The following is a 17,532-nucleotide window of genomic DNA, read 5'->3' as shown; positions in this document are numbered from 1 at the left end:
TGGAATACGAGCCCAGCCGAAACATTCTTGGCCCGTTGGAGGACGATCAGGATTGCGGATGTGACAGGTGCGATCCTCCATCGGGTAGGACAGCTCTCTAATTAACTGCATCATGTGTCTGTGTTGGACTCTGTCGGCCTGACGAACTCTTGCATTCCGCCATGTGGGTGAGCGCTGCATATATCCAATTTGGGTCTAGCGGCTACGTGGTGGCGAGACTTTGCGTTGTCGATCTGAAGATGACGATAATTATAGTACTCTGTATTAGTTACTCCTGACCGGTGATGGCTGTTTCATTCACTTTATTCCTCACGGCCAACCAGCGAGGAGAATGCACGTTCCGAATACTGCAGGAGACATGGGTATCGCATAAGCTGCCAACAGATACAACAAAAGGATGTAAAACACGTCCAGGATCCCATTCCCTCTATGCTGATGCTCCAGCAGTAGTACTAGCAGCAGCAGCATCGTTATATCATAATACCACAGCTGCAGCGCCGTCATGACCGCTATGATCCCCCCCATTCCCGCCCCATACTCCCTGTAAGCGCACCGCCCAGAAACTGAAGCTTTAACCCTTGGTCATACTGGCCGACATATTCCGTGCCAGGTTCACTACTGTGCTCGCCTACCGTCCGTGAGAGTGAGACCAGTCTCCACCCGCACGCAGTATGTCCCGTTAGATCTTTGATTTCGCTCCCTTGACAGGTAAGCCATTCGAACCGTTCCCGTGTCGCCCCTTTCTCGCGTCCCCAGATATCAACTGAGAAGGTAGGCGGGTGCGTGTGTACGGAGTAGCGTGGTGCATCGCCTCGACCACTGGTTCTTTAAACGGGGTATTCGGAGGATACGGGATGGTGATTAAACATGGATATTTTCGTCGCCTTCGATGGAGGCTAAATCAGGGTCCTTATCCGATGGGTTCGTGTGCAGCATCATTGTCTGTTTACCGCTGAAAAAGGCGGTTGATACGGCGAAATGCTTATTGTCGACTATCGGGCCTAAATGAAAGTCGAGGTGAAATTTCCACTGGAAGTAGCCATTCAGAGGGTGGAAATCGGATGGTATATGCTTCGATTGACGTGGACTCTGCCGCCGAGTCGTGGTAGTCACGTAGAATGTCGTCTGGGTTGGGCTCATTAGATGCCGAATAAGAAGGTGCTTGGCTGAACTCTGACGTGTCTGATCGCCTGTACTCTAAGCTATTCGCTGCGCTGAGTAAGTTCTCATTTCTTATACAAAGGTATCGATCGAATGTGGGGCCATGACTGGTTAGAGTGTATGAGTTCAGGGAACTGAACTGTGATGGAAACATCACGCTTATATTCTAGACCAGATCTACTACGTCAGATGTGGCTGATTGGTCATAGGAGGGTATGCGTCACTCCATTTCGAGTCCACCTCTCAGAATAATTTGTAGGACGCTGATTGGCTTTTGTTAAGCGACGCAATATTGGGACCAAAAGACTCATGCTCAGCCCTGTCAGGGATTTAGCCCATAGGTGATCGTCCTGAAGCACCGCATACGGGCTTATTGGGTAATTGACTGCGCTCCGTGTAGCTATCACTTCATGATAGGAATCCCGTGGGGAAGCCATAGCTGACTCTTATCAGAATGGATGGTGGAATTATGGCATCATAGACTTAACTTGGGCGCAAACATGAGCCAATCCTGATGTCAGAGCGTGTCAATACCTGTTCGGTTTCTTAGCCACCGTTTTATCCCTTTTGGGGCTAACAAGTGGTTGGTATAGGCATTTCCCGATCGGGTAGTAATCCTACAGCATTCACCTCAACTTGTTCCAGAGCTTGTCCTAGTATATACTTGTGGCTGATCTGAGAGTAGCTGTACCTGGGTCCATGCAGTGGTTAAGTTGAATAGAGGCTCCTGAGCCGTGTGAGATTGATCAACTCTGCTATATATATCTGGGTTCATCCCTGCCTCTAACATAGTTCATATCAACATGACTTCAATATGGCGCAAGAGAATGTAGTCCCAGGGAGCCTCTACATCTACGCTCTCCGAACAAATGGGCACCAATTATTTTTTTACTTTTGGCTTTTACCATCTCTGGCCTTTTCCATCTATGGCAATGCCAGTAAGTTATAGCACATTATCCTACGGAAAGGAACTAACGATCCTAGTCGATACAAATGCTTCAAGTTGATGTGGTTGCATATCGCCTGCTGTATCATGTTTACCATCGGCTTTGCAACACGCGAATACGGCGCGTTTAATTACATGGACAGCGATGCCAATCTCGCCGTCTATATCGTTAGCACTTGCATGATCTACATGGCTCCGTAAGTATCCCCAAATATGGATGTTTTAACCTTATACTTACTACCTATCTATACAGCCCTATCCTCGAACTAGCCAATTACCATATCCTCGGACACGTACTATACTATATCCCCTATCACTCCCCGATGCATCCTGGCCGCGTCTTCACTACCTTCGGTATGCTATCCACCATTGTGGAAGTCATGAACGCCCTGGGCGTATCCAACCTAGCCAATCATAAACTGCCAGAATCCCGTCGAAAGACAGGGGAAATACTCATGAAAGCATCGTTGATCGTCCAGGTAGGTGTTCTACTGCTTTTCTGCGTCCTGGCTGCTATATTCCAACGCCGTTGCGTTAGAGATGGAATTTGGACAAGACGCGTGTCAGTCCCGCTTTGGACGCTGTATATCAGTACCTTTTTGATCTTGATTCGCTGTGTTTATCGCATCGTGGAACATTTCGGGTTCTCGTCGCTTGGGCCTGAGAGCTTGAAGGATGGTGAGGAGATCAGTTATATTCTGCGTTATGAGTGGTTTTTCTATGTTTTTGAGGCGGCTGTCATGCTGGTTAATACACTCATGTGGAATCTGTGGCATCCCAGACGATATCTCCCCCAACATAAGAGTACATATCTAGCGCAGGACGGGATCACGGAATTGGAGGGTCCGGGGTGGAAGGATAATCGACCGTGGTTGGTGACGCTGATTGATCCGTTCGGATGGTTGGATTCGAAGGATGATAAGCCGCCGTTCTGGGAGACGAATGGATATGCAAAGGTATATAATGAGCATTTTTAAATGTATTATGATGTGGTGGACATTCTGCGTATAATATATCTTGATAGATTTATATATGTTTTATATCTGGTTGATTTATGTTTATTATCTATCGATTGAAATGTGGTCTACATGCCCGTCCTCCGTAAGTCAATGCAAACAATAATCTATTAGCTATGGCTATTTAATATATTATAACAATTGGTATTTAACATGTACATCTTCAGCTCATAAACTCTTTACATATATATATATATTTCTTCAAACACTGGCATCATCCCACTGTCCGACAATATGAGACTCACCCAACGCTCTCTTCAAAACCAACACCAGATCATCAATCGCCCCCAGAAACTTCAAGTACGAGCTCACAGCCACGCAGTACCGTCGATAATTCTCATCTCGTACCAATGCAATTGTCAACCGCTGCTCATTTTGTCCCGCCTGCCACGACTCATGACACCGTTTGACTAACGGCGTGGGCAGTCTCTCTGGAAGCGGATTCCCCAGTCTCAACGCCTGTGCGATGACACTAAGCACGGCCATGATGTCGCCGATTCGACGGTGGTCGAGAATTCCCACGTTGCGCGCGAGCCGCGTTTGGAAGTCTATCGGCAAGGTGCTGGATAAATCAAGTAGTCGACCCAGTCCTTGGTTCATCTCCTGACAAAGACGGCGGGTCTGGTCGACGGTTTGCGAATCAAAGGGTCCGATGCTCATTTCTAGCTTCAGGATTCTAATACTGCCTTGGAGAGAATCGAGGGTCTCTGCGATGCTGAGCGAGATTTCCTCGGCCACAGACCCGAGAGGACTGCTGCCGTTGGCGTCGGTGCGGCCCCAGTGAGAGGGAGTAGCGCGTAGTGGTCGGATAGCGTGTTGACTGTGTTCGATAGTGTCTTGCATGTGTGTCGCGTCGCAGATGGAGGGCGGGGAAAGATTTGCACGACGAAGGCCGCCACAAATCCCAGCAGAACGGTCACCAATCGCTTGTAGAACGCGGTGTAGCCGTGCCCTGGGAGTCCGTACTGCGGTGTATGCGTGTCGTCATAGCTGAATCCGATGACCAGCATGAATGTGACGCCGCTCATAATGGCCGCCATCATGAATGCCGGCGGAAGATAGAGACGCCACCACATCAAGACGACTGTCATCGCTGCCGTGATAGCAGCCAGTCCGTATGCATTGCCGGGCCCGTGGCCGGACCCGATATACCAAGCCACCATACCCAGGACGCCGCCGAGCACGGTGCCAATGCATCGACCGATCAGAGACAAGGTAAAGTCGGCCATGTACACGAGGATGGTGGTCTGCGCCGTGATGGCGAGCCAGATACCCTTTTCGCGATAGTAGAATCCAGCAGAGTGCGGGAGAGCCGACGGGATGGCCGTGGCAATCGTCACGATTACCATGCGCAGAGCATACATCCCGCCTGGGTTGGTCAGCCAGCGAAACACAGCAACAATGCCGCGACTCAGGGCGTTTCGTCGCACTGGCCGTCCATACCCCTGACTGATGCGCAGGCGTCGATACGCCTCTTTGCTCTGGCTTTCAATTACGTCTGGATCGGTTCCCCCTCGGTGGCAGATAAACCTGCCACCGGGGCTGGCGCATCCGTATTGGTTACCCAAGAGATTGCATCCCTTAAGCGCGTAGGCAACCATACGCGCACTTTGGTGCGAGTCTGCAGAAGGCGAACAATATGGTCCAGGAGGTTCTCCAAACTCTCTGCTGCTCCAAGGACGCGCTCCTCGACTACCATACCCAGCATCAGTCCACGCAGGGCATATGGCCCTACGGATTCGGCGGATTTCAACGTGCCTTCCTCGTCAAACAGATCGGAATGGTTATCGAGCAGTCGCTCAGTTGTCTCCGTCATAAATCTGCCCCGTGCTGTTCGGAGGGTTTCGCGTAGTGTCTGTCCTCGAGTAACCAGTTTGTCGATCTGGCTCTGTGGAACCCGTCGAAACCAATAACGCGAGTTGACGGTGTGGATGCACTCGGCAACAAGCGTCAGCGACTCTGAGCAGTCCCGCAACACCTCTGCTGTCGTTTGTCGGAGTGCTTCTCGCGTTTGACGGCGCATATCCATTGCTTCGGGGGTATTTAGCGCGTCTATCAGATGGCTGCTCTCCTGTAGTTGATGCTGACCAACGGCCTGCGGGGGGTTTCTCCTCCGTCGAGATGCTATAATCTGTCTCAAGCGATGATAGGTTCTCCAGCTTTTGGTATGTCCTCATATGAACGATGTGAAAGTCCAGCAATGACACGTTTGTGAACATGGCCCGTCGCAGGGATTCATGCAACATCTTGACATCGTCGGGACTCCACCGGCCCCAGGACACGTCGAGCGGAAGGAAGCCCAGCATGGGCGTCATCGCCTTGAACAACGCAATCATTTTGGACTTGGTGCCCTCGAGATCTGCCAGATCAACAGGCTCACTGGAAAGGCGCGCACGAGTACACTGCAACGACTTCTGTCCGATGCGCACAAGGGTCTCCATTTTAACCAGCACCGCGTGTGAGGCTGACTGGGGGAAGAATATAATGTTGCACGCCACGCCTAGACCGATACCAATGGAGCCCGGCAGGACGAGTACCCTTGCCAACAAGCCATTGAATGAGGTGAGAATCGGGCCGTACATGAGGAAGAGGTCGGAGACGATAACGCCAAATACCTGCGCCAGGGCGAACTTGGGGTTCGCGGCGCGCAGTCGCGACAAGGCATATATGAATACACAGATCATGACGTAGTACACAACCGTGACACGAGCGTCGAGCATGAAGCCGTCGTAGACTAGCTTTTTCGACAGGTAAGCTGTAGATTGTCCCGTCTGTTGAGCCTCAGTCATGACTTGTTGTCGCAAGGCTTGGAGAAGCGCCTGGGTCTCGGAAGCCGGTCGCGCTGCCAGCGCCGCCTTCATGGTGATTAGTCCCCATCCCCAGGCAAGACACATGCCAAAGAGCAGTGAGACCGACGCAAGCAGATAGATGAAGAAAATTGTTCCTGGAGGCACGATGTACAGCGTTATTCCCGCGAAATACGCGCTGATGCCGATTGCGTGCAGGGAAGGTCCAATAAAGATCAGCAGGGACGCCACCCATGTGGCGGCCCAGCAGCGAAATAACACCTTCAGGTCGCGTGCATTGAAGTGATCCAACCAGGCGGGAAGAGAGAATGAACGTCGTGCATCTTTTGGTGCACTCGTAGACGCCTGGGCAGAGGAATCGGGCATTTTTCACGCGTACGTGTCACAATGGTGGAGAGAGAAAGTCGGAGGATTTGAAAGGTGCAAAGATCGGAAGACAGTCGGCGTCCGTCCACGGTCTCGGGCCGACTACGTCATGACAATCGGTGCATTTTACCTAGTAAAAGTCTCTTCCATTCCATCAGATTGGATATATGGAAGGAATTACCTGAAATTCCCAGTGACGATGCATTAAGTGTGTCCTGATCGCTAAGATTGTCGATCCGAGGCAAAGGTGAAGCTGTGGAGTGGCTCCCAATAGTTCCTCCCCACTGTTAGTCCTACCCCTCACTCTCCGTCCACCAATATGACCAAATTCCGAGTTCTCCTGGTCGGTAGCGGAGGCATTGGCACCATTGCCGCCCTGAATCTCGAGACTGGCCATCAAGCACAGGTATCCTGCGTGTTGCGATCGAATTACAAGGCCGTGGTTGAAAATGGGTTCACGATCGACTCGTGCGACCACGGGAAAGTGTCGAATTGGCGACCGACCGGGGTATTACACGTCCTTGACAAGAGAAACGCAGTCCAGCTAATTCGCGCAGTCTTGAATGCAGTCCCTCATCATTCTTTTGACCGATTCGATTACATCGTCTGCTGCACGAAGAACGTCCCCGACTCCTCGCCAACTCTGCCAGATATAATTGCCTCCGCTGTGGCTCCCGGTCATACCGTCATCGTACTGATCCAGAATGGACTCAACATCGAGCGTCCCTTTATGGCCCGATTCCCTGACAACGTTGTGCTCTCCGGGGTAAGTCGTACCGATGCCCATGAGATTGCCCCGGGGGTGATCCAGCACAAGCAGCCGGACGTGCTGAATATCGGGGCGTTTTCGAACCCTTCTCTTCCGACCGGTGACTCAGTGTCCGCAGCCAAGAATTTCGTCCGGATGTACTCTGCTGGTGGTAAGACGAGGTGCCGATTTGACGAGGACGTTGCGCTCGATCGATGGCGAAAGCTTGTCTACAACGCTACCTTGAATCCCATCTGTGCTTTAACGGGACTGGATACGGGGACTTTGCAGCTGGAACAGCGGAGTATGGAGACATTGGTCCGTCCGGCGATGCGCGAGGTCATTCAGGTTGCTGCTGCGCTTGGACAGCAGTTGCCGGATGGTATTATCGAGACAACAATCGCTAGTAATCCGGTCGAACAGCGGATTTCACCCAGTATGCTGATGGATATACGGAAGGTGAGTTATTGATTCTTTGGTAGGGGTGATGCTAACCTTGTAGGGCAATTTGATCGAGCATGAGAATATCCTGGGAGAAGTGGTTCGAGAGGCACAGGCTCATAGCGTTGACACGCCAACGCTACACATGCTGTATAATTTGTGCTGTGCGGTCCAATTACGCACCAAACAGAGCATGGGACTTATTTCTAAGTAGGGTCTTGGCCGATAATTGGCTCTTGTGCACGGAGTTCTGCATTTAGGTTATATTCAACTACTTTTGCGAGTGCTTCAGGATAGAATTACCCTCTAGAATACATATCTATGGCATGATACTTCTGTTTATAGAAGAGTAGCCGAACAATGCGATGTCACACGATGAGTTTGTCCATATATACTACAGCTCCCTCTCCAACGCATCCGCCATCTCCCCCAACGTGTCAAACTTCCAATCGTACACCTCCTCTTCCACCCTCCCAATGATCGCCCCCGGTCGCACAATCCACACCGACTTGATCCCCGCCTTCTTCGCAGGATAATGATCATGGAACTGGCTCTGCGCCGTCTGCAGCACCTGTCCGATCTCCACCCCGAACTTCTCCTCCACAGCCCGCAACATGTACTCGAAATTGCGTCGATCCGGCTTATACGACCCGATATCCTGTGCCGTGAGCACCAGATCGAACGGCACGTCTTGCAAACTGCCTGCGTTGGTCTTTGCGAACGACGCGCGGTCCACGTTGGATAGAACCACCAGTTTGTAGTGTTTTGAAAGTCGTCGTAATGCATCCACTGTGTCTGGGAACGCGGGCCAATTTCCTACTGATTCGCCGAAGGATTTACTTTCTTCGGCTGTGGGAGTGGGTAGACCTAGCTTCTGTAGGAGAGGTGGATAGATGGTCGCGAGGAGGTCCGAGTATACCAGATCTGGGGTTTGGGTTTGTTGATCATGCTCTAGGTCTTGGAATGTTTGGAGGATGTCCTCCTTGGAGACGGAGACATTGTGTTGGGTAAGGATAGGCTGGATGGCGGCTAGAATGCCACCTTCCCAGTTCACCAGTGTGCCGTAGACGTCGAAGGCAAGAAGACAATAGTCGGAGAGTCGAGACATCGTGAATCGAAGAATGAGTTGTCAAAGAGAGGGGTAACGCGAGGTTTTGTATCCATGCTTCATGTCGCTTCCTTTTGACTATTTGGGTCCCCGATATTTCATTATTTGGGTCCCCGACTTTTGCTTATTTGGGTCACCGATTCAATATAAGTGAGATTGTAGAAAGTCAGATGGGCTAAGATCATAGATCGATCCGTAGGCGTTTTGACAAGAATCCAGCCCCCGTACCCCGTCCGCATTGGCATCGCATTTGGAGAGGTGCAGAGGAAATATTCGTAAATCTAGCGACAGCGGGACTCAACCTCGGCTCAACGATATGAATAAACCCAGTTCGCTCTGTTTACTGGAACCATTATTATCCTAGATCGATAAAGATCCAAGGTAAATCTCAATCAATATACCGATCAATCCCCTGGTCCTGTCATCCGACCTCAGCGGTCGCTGGTCGGTCGCGCACCTTCGGACTGGCGCCCGAGCCTCAGGCGACGGCATCGGCAGCGGTCGCGCAGCAGCCGTTCTGCTAGCCGAGGATGATGTACCATGGTCTGTGTCGATATCTAACTCTCCCTTTGCGGAGCGAACGGTCCAGATGATTGAGGAAGAAGGCAAGGGCGCTGCTATCGTGGTCCAGGCTGACGTGACGAGTGCGTCCGACTACGGCAACGCAGTGTCGGTGTTGTGGGCGCGCCTGGCCCGGCGGAGACAGTGGATATAGAGCTGTGGGCGGGCCATCTGCATCTGAATGCCTCGAGTATGGCGATAATAGTCAAATATGTTGTGCTGGAGATATGTCGCAATGATGTATCGGCCGGATACCGAGGGAGTATTGTGAGTATGGGCAGAGTAGCGGGCCTACCAGGTAGTAACTACACCACATATGCTCTATCCGAGGAGCAAGGCAGCTATTGTCAATATGACCAAGGCGATGGCCGCGCATCGTGCGACGGACGGCATCCGATGAACTGCGTCTGTCCCGGCATGGTATGTACACCAGTGTTGTATGCAAAAGGCTGGGTACTGAGGCCAGAGAGGCTCGTTGGAATCGCAGTCTGTTGAAGACGAAGGGCAATAGATGTGACTTGGGAGTGGCAGTGCGTTTTCTGGCTGGGGATCAGGCTCGATGGATGATGACTGGAGTGATCTGACCGGTCGACGATGCACAACAGCAGCGGTTGGCACGGAGTTATCGATTTCTGCCAGTGTCAACGGCTGAGTGTGCTGACGCAGAGTAAGAGCTAAGGAACTAGCAGACTGAAGCAGCAGCAATGCAGTTTGATTACTATTGACAAAATAATACCGCAATATGCATTAAGAAGCAATATCCATATAGTCGCTCATGACACAGCGAGAACCGCCACAGCCCATGCAGCCATATCAAACTTGTAGCTCCCTCTCTGGTTCGTCACCTTCTGCACACTAGGCTGGACAGTGATATTGTGCGGCCGGTTGCTAGCATCCCGGGGCCCTGAGAGCATCTCCAGTCTCCCCGACCGAGTGTCCGGCACTTGCACATGGACTGTTTGCTTTTCCTCGCCATAGTTCGCCAACTTGACGTAGTATGTGCTATTGGCTCTCGAAGCAACCCAGTACAGTGGCCCAAACTCAGCAGTGGTTTTAACAGGTAGAATGGTCGTGCCACGGTTGGTCGAGAACATCTTCTGCACGTAGTACGAAGTCGACAGCGTGATCGAGTCTGGGCCCGAATCGAACCCGTACAGGGTCGGCTGGCTGATATCAGCCTGAATCAAACGACTATCGGGTGTTATCAAGAACGTACCGACCACTGGGTGAACCCAAAATGCTGAAGCAGAGGAGTATATGCTGCCATCTTGACCACGTCACTGTTCCTCTCCAGTCCGATCATATGGACGGCCTCGCTGCAGCTGCACTGGACGAAAGACCAGAACACTCCCCTTTCCTGACTCGTATTTCGGCACCCATACTCACCCACCATGACAGGCTGGGATCGAGGCTGGTTGTCCCATTCATCGAACATGGCAGCCAGTTCATCCGGTCGGCGGTAGTAATGGTAGTCATATATAATCCCAGGCAACGCCTCCGGGAGACATCGTCCGTCTATGGTCGACGCGACGATCGTAAGCTGCGGGTACTTTTCACTAATGGCATTATAGATCTGCTGGAATCGATCCGGATATGTATTGCAGCCACCGGAGAAGTCGTCCTCGTTGCCGATTTCGATGTACCGAACGGACCATGGGTCCTCTCGACCATTGCTTGCACGCATGCCTCCGTACGTGCTGTTTGGCGGACCAAGTAGATACTGCGTTCTTCGTTAGACATAGTCATCTGAAATGATGAATAACCCACCTCCAGTTCATCCAGAATATCATCCACATAGGGTTGAAGGTCCGATCCCGTCAAGATGCCGCCGAACGATTTCCCGTCCCAGACAGCCAGCACGGGTTCCATGCCCATGTCCTGACACCACCATAGATATTCATCCAGGCCTGGGGATCAGTATCTACAAGGGATCCAGTCATATGGAAACTCACCTAGCGCATCAGTATTTGGATAGAACCAGTCACCTGGCGAGCATTAGTCGCAGAGTCTACCTAGAATTACCGTCTCTTACTCTCTCTCCCAGGACGGTCGACAACAGGTCCAATGGTCCGATTCCACGCCCATCGCGTGTCAGTCTGGAGACCTTCCCTGATTTAAATAAGCATGTCACTTTGACATTCAGAGAAATCCATACAGGTTATTTCCCCCTGGGAATCTAAGAAAGGATGGCTTCATGTCCTCAAGGACAGCGGTCAGATCCTCCCGCAAGCCATTGGCTCTGTTGCACAGGTCAACCAAGCACTAGACAAGATTGTCGACTTTACCTCGAGTGATATGTCGGTGGGAATAATTGGATCAACCCAAAGTTCAACTTCATGCCCGGTACTTTTGACCCGTCAAACAACAAGCGGAACTCGTTATCGCCATCGGGGGACGCAGTGGAATTAAATGTAGTTTCATAACGCGTGAAGGACCTCGACGTGCTATTCACGGTCATATTGTGCGCCGCATACACAATATCACTGGATATGCCCACGAGCTGGAGAGTAATCACATCTGAGTACTCGCCCCTCATCCAAAATTCACACCTGTACGTCGCGTTCATCACTGGTACGCCGTTATATCCCTTGTTGACGAACCCAGCAAACCCAGTCTCCCACGGCATTACTTGAACCTGGAGAGTGGAGGTTATTGCATCGCTGAGAGGGTTGAGCATATCCTGCGATATTTCCACATCTCCCACCGCAGAGTAAGCTGTTAATCCGGGATTGGTACCCTGAAATCCATTGTTTCGCAGCAATTGACCATGGATTCCTCCGTCACCTAATTGTATCAGCCGATATCACGGACAGGGTTGGAACGTTATACCTGAGCGATCCATTTCCTATACAGATAAACGTCCGCTCCTTTCCGGTAGCAGTAGTAGTTGGAATAGTAAATGGATAACTCACCTCAAACATGACCCCATATAGCAAAGGACTGGACTGGTTGCCACTTTTTTTTCTGCACGGTCAAAACAACTGGGGAAACATTGACTTGCGGTGCATGTGTACCATATCACACACACCACTATAGCTCCATAGGAGACACAGTAATAGAGGCGTGAATATATACAATACCCTCATCGTAACTAGAACTATTTCGATTGCAGTGCTTCAACAAGGTGCTCTCCGTGATACCTCGGCCGATATTGATAACCCTTATGTATTTATTAATAAACTGTCGTACAATGCATTGCGGATTTCAACTACCAGGGCTACATCAGGAACCAGTTTTCACCCAGCAGTGCTAGAGCTTGTTCATGTGGATGACATCACCACGTCGGGAGATACGGGGAAGTTCGGAGGTGTGCGAATCATACTATTCGGGTCGCTATATAGTAGCTGAGTCCCTTGTGAATATGGGATACTAAAATCAGCAATTGGAGAATCTGTAGGCGTTTCTTGCCGTTCTTTTCATTCCGTGGCCATTGTGGACCGCAAGTTTTGATCTGGTCGCCATTACACGACGCTCGACAACCCCGCCGCTTTCTTTCCCCAAAATGCCCAAGACACGTCTCCATCAAGGGGAGATCGCATTCTCTACCGCTAAAACAGAGGGGTTGACCATTCTCCATCGCGACCATTCTCCATCGCTTAAAATACTATAATCAAAGAGATAAAATTTTCGCACGTGCTTGGGAAAGCGCCAATGGGTAGAAGACAGAGTTGTTCATCACCTTAACCTGGGATCATCCGATTCGTGCTGTGTGGATGGTGCTGAGAGCTGGCATATGGGAGCTTTAATCTATGCATTCCGAATAAAACTTGGATTTTCCAAATGTAGGTAACTAGCCTGGATGATAATAGTTTCAGTCCGTCCGAGCCGGATTGCCGGGAAGTCGATATATGTGGAATGGCCACTGGGTCGCAACGTGGCAGTCGCCTGAGAAATGGCTTCATTGGCACTATGCATAGTGCAAAAGCAATCGTGGGACTACGGGCTGTGTATTCTCCGACCCTGCGAAATATAAGACAGCTTGTTATTGGTGAGGAGATTGGGAGGATCGTTTCCAGCACATTCCTGCGGATGGTCTCGATAAGGAGAGTCAGTGTCGAATATTTCCTACTGGAGATCGAGGGTGGGATTATGAGCTTACGTGTGGAACATAATATCGAGGTTATCATTACTGTTATGGTTCCCAGACGATTTCCTGGACTTCCGTGACGGTTTGAAACAGTGCTGGGGTAATTCACCTCGTTTGATAGTGCAGTTGCCATCACTCGACGGGTGGTGGACGTCGTCGACATGCTAGAATGTCAAAGTGGTGGAAAGGGAGTGAGGAATACCGCCCTAGGTAATGTCCTTAGCTACGGCACGGTTATTCGTCCAATACCCAGCGTGGTAAGCATGAATATGTATTCAGGAAAAGAATTCCCAGTACAACCCCGGCTAGACTGGTGCATTCAAGGCGAGAAAGGCGGGGTTCGAGTGAAATCGCCGTTTCTATTCGTCTTAGATTCAGGTTTGGGAGGAGAAAAAGTCCTGTTTCTGCTGCAGGTTCTACGTTTAATATATTATTCAACTCGGTGGGGATAATGGTCCCGAGCTATGTCATCATGCAGGTGGGCTGGAACCTCGTCTTTGTGTCTATCGTTATCTCATGCCTTTAATGCTTGGATTGTAGTGGAGTATACGGTACAACCTAACTGTAGAGGCATGTATTATTGAAAGTACTCTATAGGTGATAAATTCGATGCTGACATATGTCTGGAATGAGGAAATTCTATGAATACTTAGTATAACCCCGCTTCCGCTGCATGCCACGTCAGGAAATACACGCATCATTCGTCCGTTGCTGCCAGATATGACACACCAGAATAACCCTGAATGTTTGAAATCTCGTACGATCGATCCGGTTTCAAGCCTCTAAACCCAACAGACAGCTGGCGTAGATTTCGTAGTGGAACACTCGCTGGAGTATGGATGTACTGGACGTAGCTTAGTGAGGTCTAGAGTTTAACTTCCTAAGGTCTGAAACCGGAGCCAGAACTACCTTCTTCCGGTTAGACCTCGATGACCCTCTGCCAAGTATGTACCTTTTAGACCCTAGAACTGTCGGGGACTAAGCTGGAGATCTACTGTAATGAGACAGGGAAGATTGAGAAGGTCGTACCGGTGTCGGATGAGTGGAATTTTGCCTGCTTTTGCGCAGAATATTGCCCGCTTGTACGAAGCATATCGCAAGAATGAGTGGTATCCTATATTTGACTGGGCGCTGAAGCGACACGAGATGATTGATGGGATGTGGAAAAAATTCGATGCAGATAGATAGATCAGCGTAACACAATCACTGTCCCTTGCATAAGTTGTGAAAAATAGACGTAGATGGAAAGGGAATAGCCAATCGATGCTAGCTATACAGGATGACAACATGAATTGGAGACTCCGATCTCGCATACTCCATGGAGACGCAGATATCGACAGAGTCAATTGGAGACGAGATAAGGCGTAGAATAATTACTCACAAAATAAAATACTGCAAATTGCAAAAGTCTACGTGACACAATTGCGGTCCACTATGATGTGATGCGCTATCCGGAGCGGTGCAGGGGGCAAGCCGATTCGGGCTCGAAGACCTCAGATACGCAATGGATGGCGTGTAGAGACGATCGCTAGACGCTATAATCCCCGCATTGGTAAGTAGAGCGCCCTTTCGTCGTTGCAGGCTATGATATTTATATGGCAAAGTTATCGTCAGAGCTCAGTAGCATACATCGAAGCTAAGATCACCATGGCCGTCAAAGGACCTCTTGTTGCAGCCACAACGCTTCCATTCTTAACCCGAGATGCATACAGTCCTTCAGCTGTGGATGCGGTCCCTGTGAATGTGAAGTCCCCCGAGAGTAAACCAGCATTTGAGATTGAAGAGCATCCGATTGACCAGGTTCGACCGATCAAAGTTGGTGTGATCGGCGCTGGGCTAGCAGGCATCACAGCGGGCGTGCTCTTTCCTGCCAAGTTACCGGGTCTGGATTTGAAGATCTATGACAAGAATGCAGACGTAGTACGTTATGTTCCCTCCTTAGAATGGTCAATGACCCATACTCACGACCCGTAGGGAGGCACCTGGTAGGACATCTCTCAGATCGCTCTCTATCGCGCTGACAGAACAGGTTCGAGAACACATATCCAGGTGTTCGATGCGATATCCCGGCTCATGTCTACCAATCTGGATTTGCGCCCAACACACAATGGACAGAGGAATTTGCCCAGGGCGCAGAAATCCGCGAATACTGGCAGGGCGTGGCGCGCAAGTACGACGTCTATCGACATCTACGGCTGCAGCAGAAGGTTGAGAGGGCGGAGTGGATTCCCCAGCTTGCTAAATGGCGTGTCACTATACAGGATTTGAAGAACAACAAGGTACCGGACCTCTTGTTCATTATCAGACTTGAACTGACGTATCTAGACATATCAAGAAGAGCTAGATGTACTCATCAATGCTATCGGTCACTTTAACGACTGGCAATTGCCCAACTATGAAGGTATAAACCAATACCAAGGAAAGCTCTTCCACTCGTCACACTGGCAACACGACGTGGAACTACAGGAGACGCATCGCGCTGATCGGCAACGGTGCCTCGGGACTGCAAGTGCTGCCCTCTATCCAGCCACTGGCTCACCACGTTGACCACTACGCTCGCAACCGCACCTGGGTCGCCGATTCATTTGGCACCACCGGCGTGCGTCGGCTCGAGCCAAACATTATTCCTCCTGAGCAACGCGAAACCTTTAAGGACTCCGAGCGATACCAGCAATACCGCAAATCTATCGAACAAGGATACTTTTCCCGCTTTGGGGCCATTTTCAAAAACTCACCGGAAAACCTCGAACAGCGCGAGAAGTGGACGCAGTTGATGCTGGGACGCGTCATCGACAAGCCCGAATTGGGTGACTTGATCATCCCCGATTTCCCGCCCAACTGTCGTCGTCCCACGCCTGGACCGGGGTATCTCGAGGCGCTGACCAAGCCTAACGTCAGCTATATCCAGACGCCTATCCAGCGGTTCACGTCCACAGGAATTGTGACAGTCGATGGCCAGGAGCGGCCTGTTGACGTGGTCATCTGCGCCACGGGGCCAATGTTGACCATGCGCCGCCCTTTTCCATCATTGCCGACGGCATCGACCTCAAGACAGCCTGGAAACACGATGGCCTTTGGGGATTCCCCTACAACTATCTTGGGGTGGCCACCCCGGGATTCCCTAATCTGCTATGGATCGGAGGACCACATTCCACCGGCCACGGTGGCAGCGTGCCCAATAGTCTCGAGAACCAGATCACGTATATTGCCAAGATATTGCGCAAGATTCGCAGCCAAGGCATCCAGTCGTTGGCGCCTCCAAACAGGCCGCTGATGACTTTATCGAGTACTGCGATCGATTCTACCCCGGACCGTGTGGACGGGGAACGATGACTCCACGCCGGGCCAGAAGAACTGCCGGTCATGGTACAACGGAGGTCGTCCCGGGGACGCATCCACGGGTTGTTCCCCGGTAGCGCGGCGCATCTCAACTATCTGCGTCGGGATCCCCGATGGGAGGACTGGGAGTACACCTACACCAACCCCAGCGGCAATCGGTTTGCGTACTTTGGCAATGGATGGACGACGCGAGAGACGATGCAAAATGCGGACTTGACGCCGCATGTGCTGCGGCCGGAGGAAATCGATCTGCGGTCATATATGGAGGGGTGGTGGGATGTGTGAGAATAACTAGATGATTAGATATATTGATAGGAACTATATCATTAATACTCAGAGATATCCTGAACACCTTGTATATTTTATTTATAGAAAGGATAAAGTAGCGATGGATAATAGATACAAGAGGCTAGTCATTGTATCGCCTTAAACAACCAGATGAAGAAGAAGCACTCTCCTTAGACATCATCTTCCTTCGCCACACTGCTGGTCCTGCCTCTGCGCGAAATGATATAGTAACTACTATTTATCAATACAGTAATTAGTTTTCTGTCAGATTCCCGGTTCCCTTGTAACTTGCTTTTTCTTTTTTTTACAGGCTGTAATGGTGAGGAAGTGAACTCGAGTAAGGCTAGACTGTGAATATAGGTATCATCCTTTTGATGAATTTTCAACTGGCTTCGAAATGATTGGGGCTCGTGACAAAAGGGCCTTTGGTAGGGTAAATCTCATACAGATGTACTCATCTTTTGCCAAGTACTAAGTCCATATTGCTTCTGACTTCATAATTCTACAATGTTTATATCTCCATAAATGCATACAGTTTATACTGTCCGGGCATATTCTGGCGTCTCCTCACCCTCTCGCCAGAAATACTGCGCCCCTGGATGCGATTCTGGCAGTCTCGTGTGTCCCTGGGCCTCGTACATGTTCTCACGGAAAGTGCCCCCAG

At 50.5% G+C, this 17,532-nt stretch overlaps 6 protein-coding genes across 6 annotated transcripts; 3 read left to right on the top strand and 3 right to left on the bottom strand.

Moving 5' to 3' along the window:
* Positions 1-2,194: 2,194 nt before the first annotated feature.
* On the top strand, positions 2,195-3,084 carry ATNIH1004_002027 (RTA1 domain-containing protein; the record flags this gene model as incomplete). Its single annotated transcript, XM_033566722.1, has 2 exons — positions 2,195-2,304; positions 2,361-3,084. 2 exons carry the CDS (start codon positions 2,195-2,197, stop codon positions 3,082-3,084), a joined length of 834 nt encoding a protein of 277 aa, XP_033420649.1.
* Positions 3,085-3,324: 240 nt separating this feature from the next.
* On the bottom strand, positions 3,325-6,296 carry ATNIH1004_002026 (uncharacterized protein; the record flags this gene model as incomplete). Its single annotated transcript, XM_033566721.1, has 4 exons — positions 3,325-3,809; positions 3,866-4,665; positions 4,722-5,082; positions 5,216-6,296. 4 exons carry the CDS (start codon positions 6,294-6,296, stop codon positions 3,325-3,327), a joined length of 2,727 nt encoding a protein of 908 aa, XP_033420648.1.
* A 319-nt stretch (positions 6,297-6,615) lies between these two features.
* ATNIH1004_002025 (ketopantoate reductase family protein) lies at positions 6,616-7,699 on the top strand (the record flags this gene model as incomplete). The annotated part of the gene is made up of 2 exons (XM_033566720.1): positions 6,616-7,503; positions 7,547-7,699. 2 exons carry the CDS (start codon positions 6,616-6,618, stop codon positions 7,697-7,699), a joined length of 1,041 nt encoding a protein of 346 aa, XP_033420647.1.
* Positions 7,700-7,879: 180 nt separating this feature from the next.
* Positions 7,880-8,593, bottom strand: ATNIH1004_002024 (uncharacterized protein; the record flags this gene model as incomplete). Its single annotated transcript, XM_033566719.1, has 1 exon — positions 7,880-8,593. The coding sequence occupies one exon, from the start codon at positions 8,591-8,593 to the stop codon at positions 7,880-7,882; it is 714 nt and encodes a 237-aa protein (XP_033420646.1).
* A 1,334-nt stretch (positions 8,594-9,927) lies between these two features.
* Positions 9,928-11,831, bottom strand: ATNIH1004_002023 (uncharacterized protein; the record flags this gene model as incomplete). The annotated part of the gene is made up of 8 exons (XM_033566718.1): positions 9,928-10,317; positions 10,371-10,481; positions 10,545-10,874; positions 10,922-11,061; positions 11,107-11,139; positions 11,187-11,263; positions 11,310-11,393; positions 11,440-11,831. 8 exons carry the CDS (start codon positions 11,829-11,831, stop codon positions 9,928-9,930), a joined length of 1,557 nt encoding a protein of 518 aa, XP_033420645.1.
* Positions 11,832-14,888: 3,057 nt separating this feature from the next.
* On the top strand, positions 14,889-16,865 carry ATNIH1004_002022 (uncharacterized protein; the record flags this gene model as incomplete). The annotated part of the gene is made up of 4 exons (XM_033566717.1): positions 14,889-15,187; positions 15,271-15,558; positions 15,708-16,169; positions 16,658-16,865. 4 exons carry the CDS (start codon positions 14,889-14,891, stop codon positions 16,863-16,865), a joined length of 1,257 nt encoding a protein of 418 aa, XP_033420644.1.
* Positions 16,866-17,532: the final 667 nt, after the last annotated feature.

This window comes from Aspergillus tanneri, assembly GCF_003426965.1.
Source record: "Aspergillus tanneri strain NIH1004 chromosome Unknown AapTan_12_pilon_pilon_pilon, whole genome shotgun sequence".
Classification (NCBI taxonomy): Eukaryota; Fungi; Ascomycota; class Eurotiomycetes; order Eurotiales; family Aspergillaceae; genus Aspergillus; species Aspergillus tanneri.
This window is presented reverse-complemented; position numbering and strand designations above follow the sequence as displayed.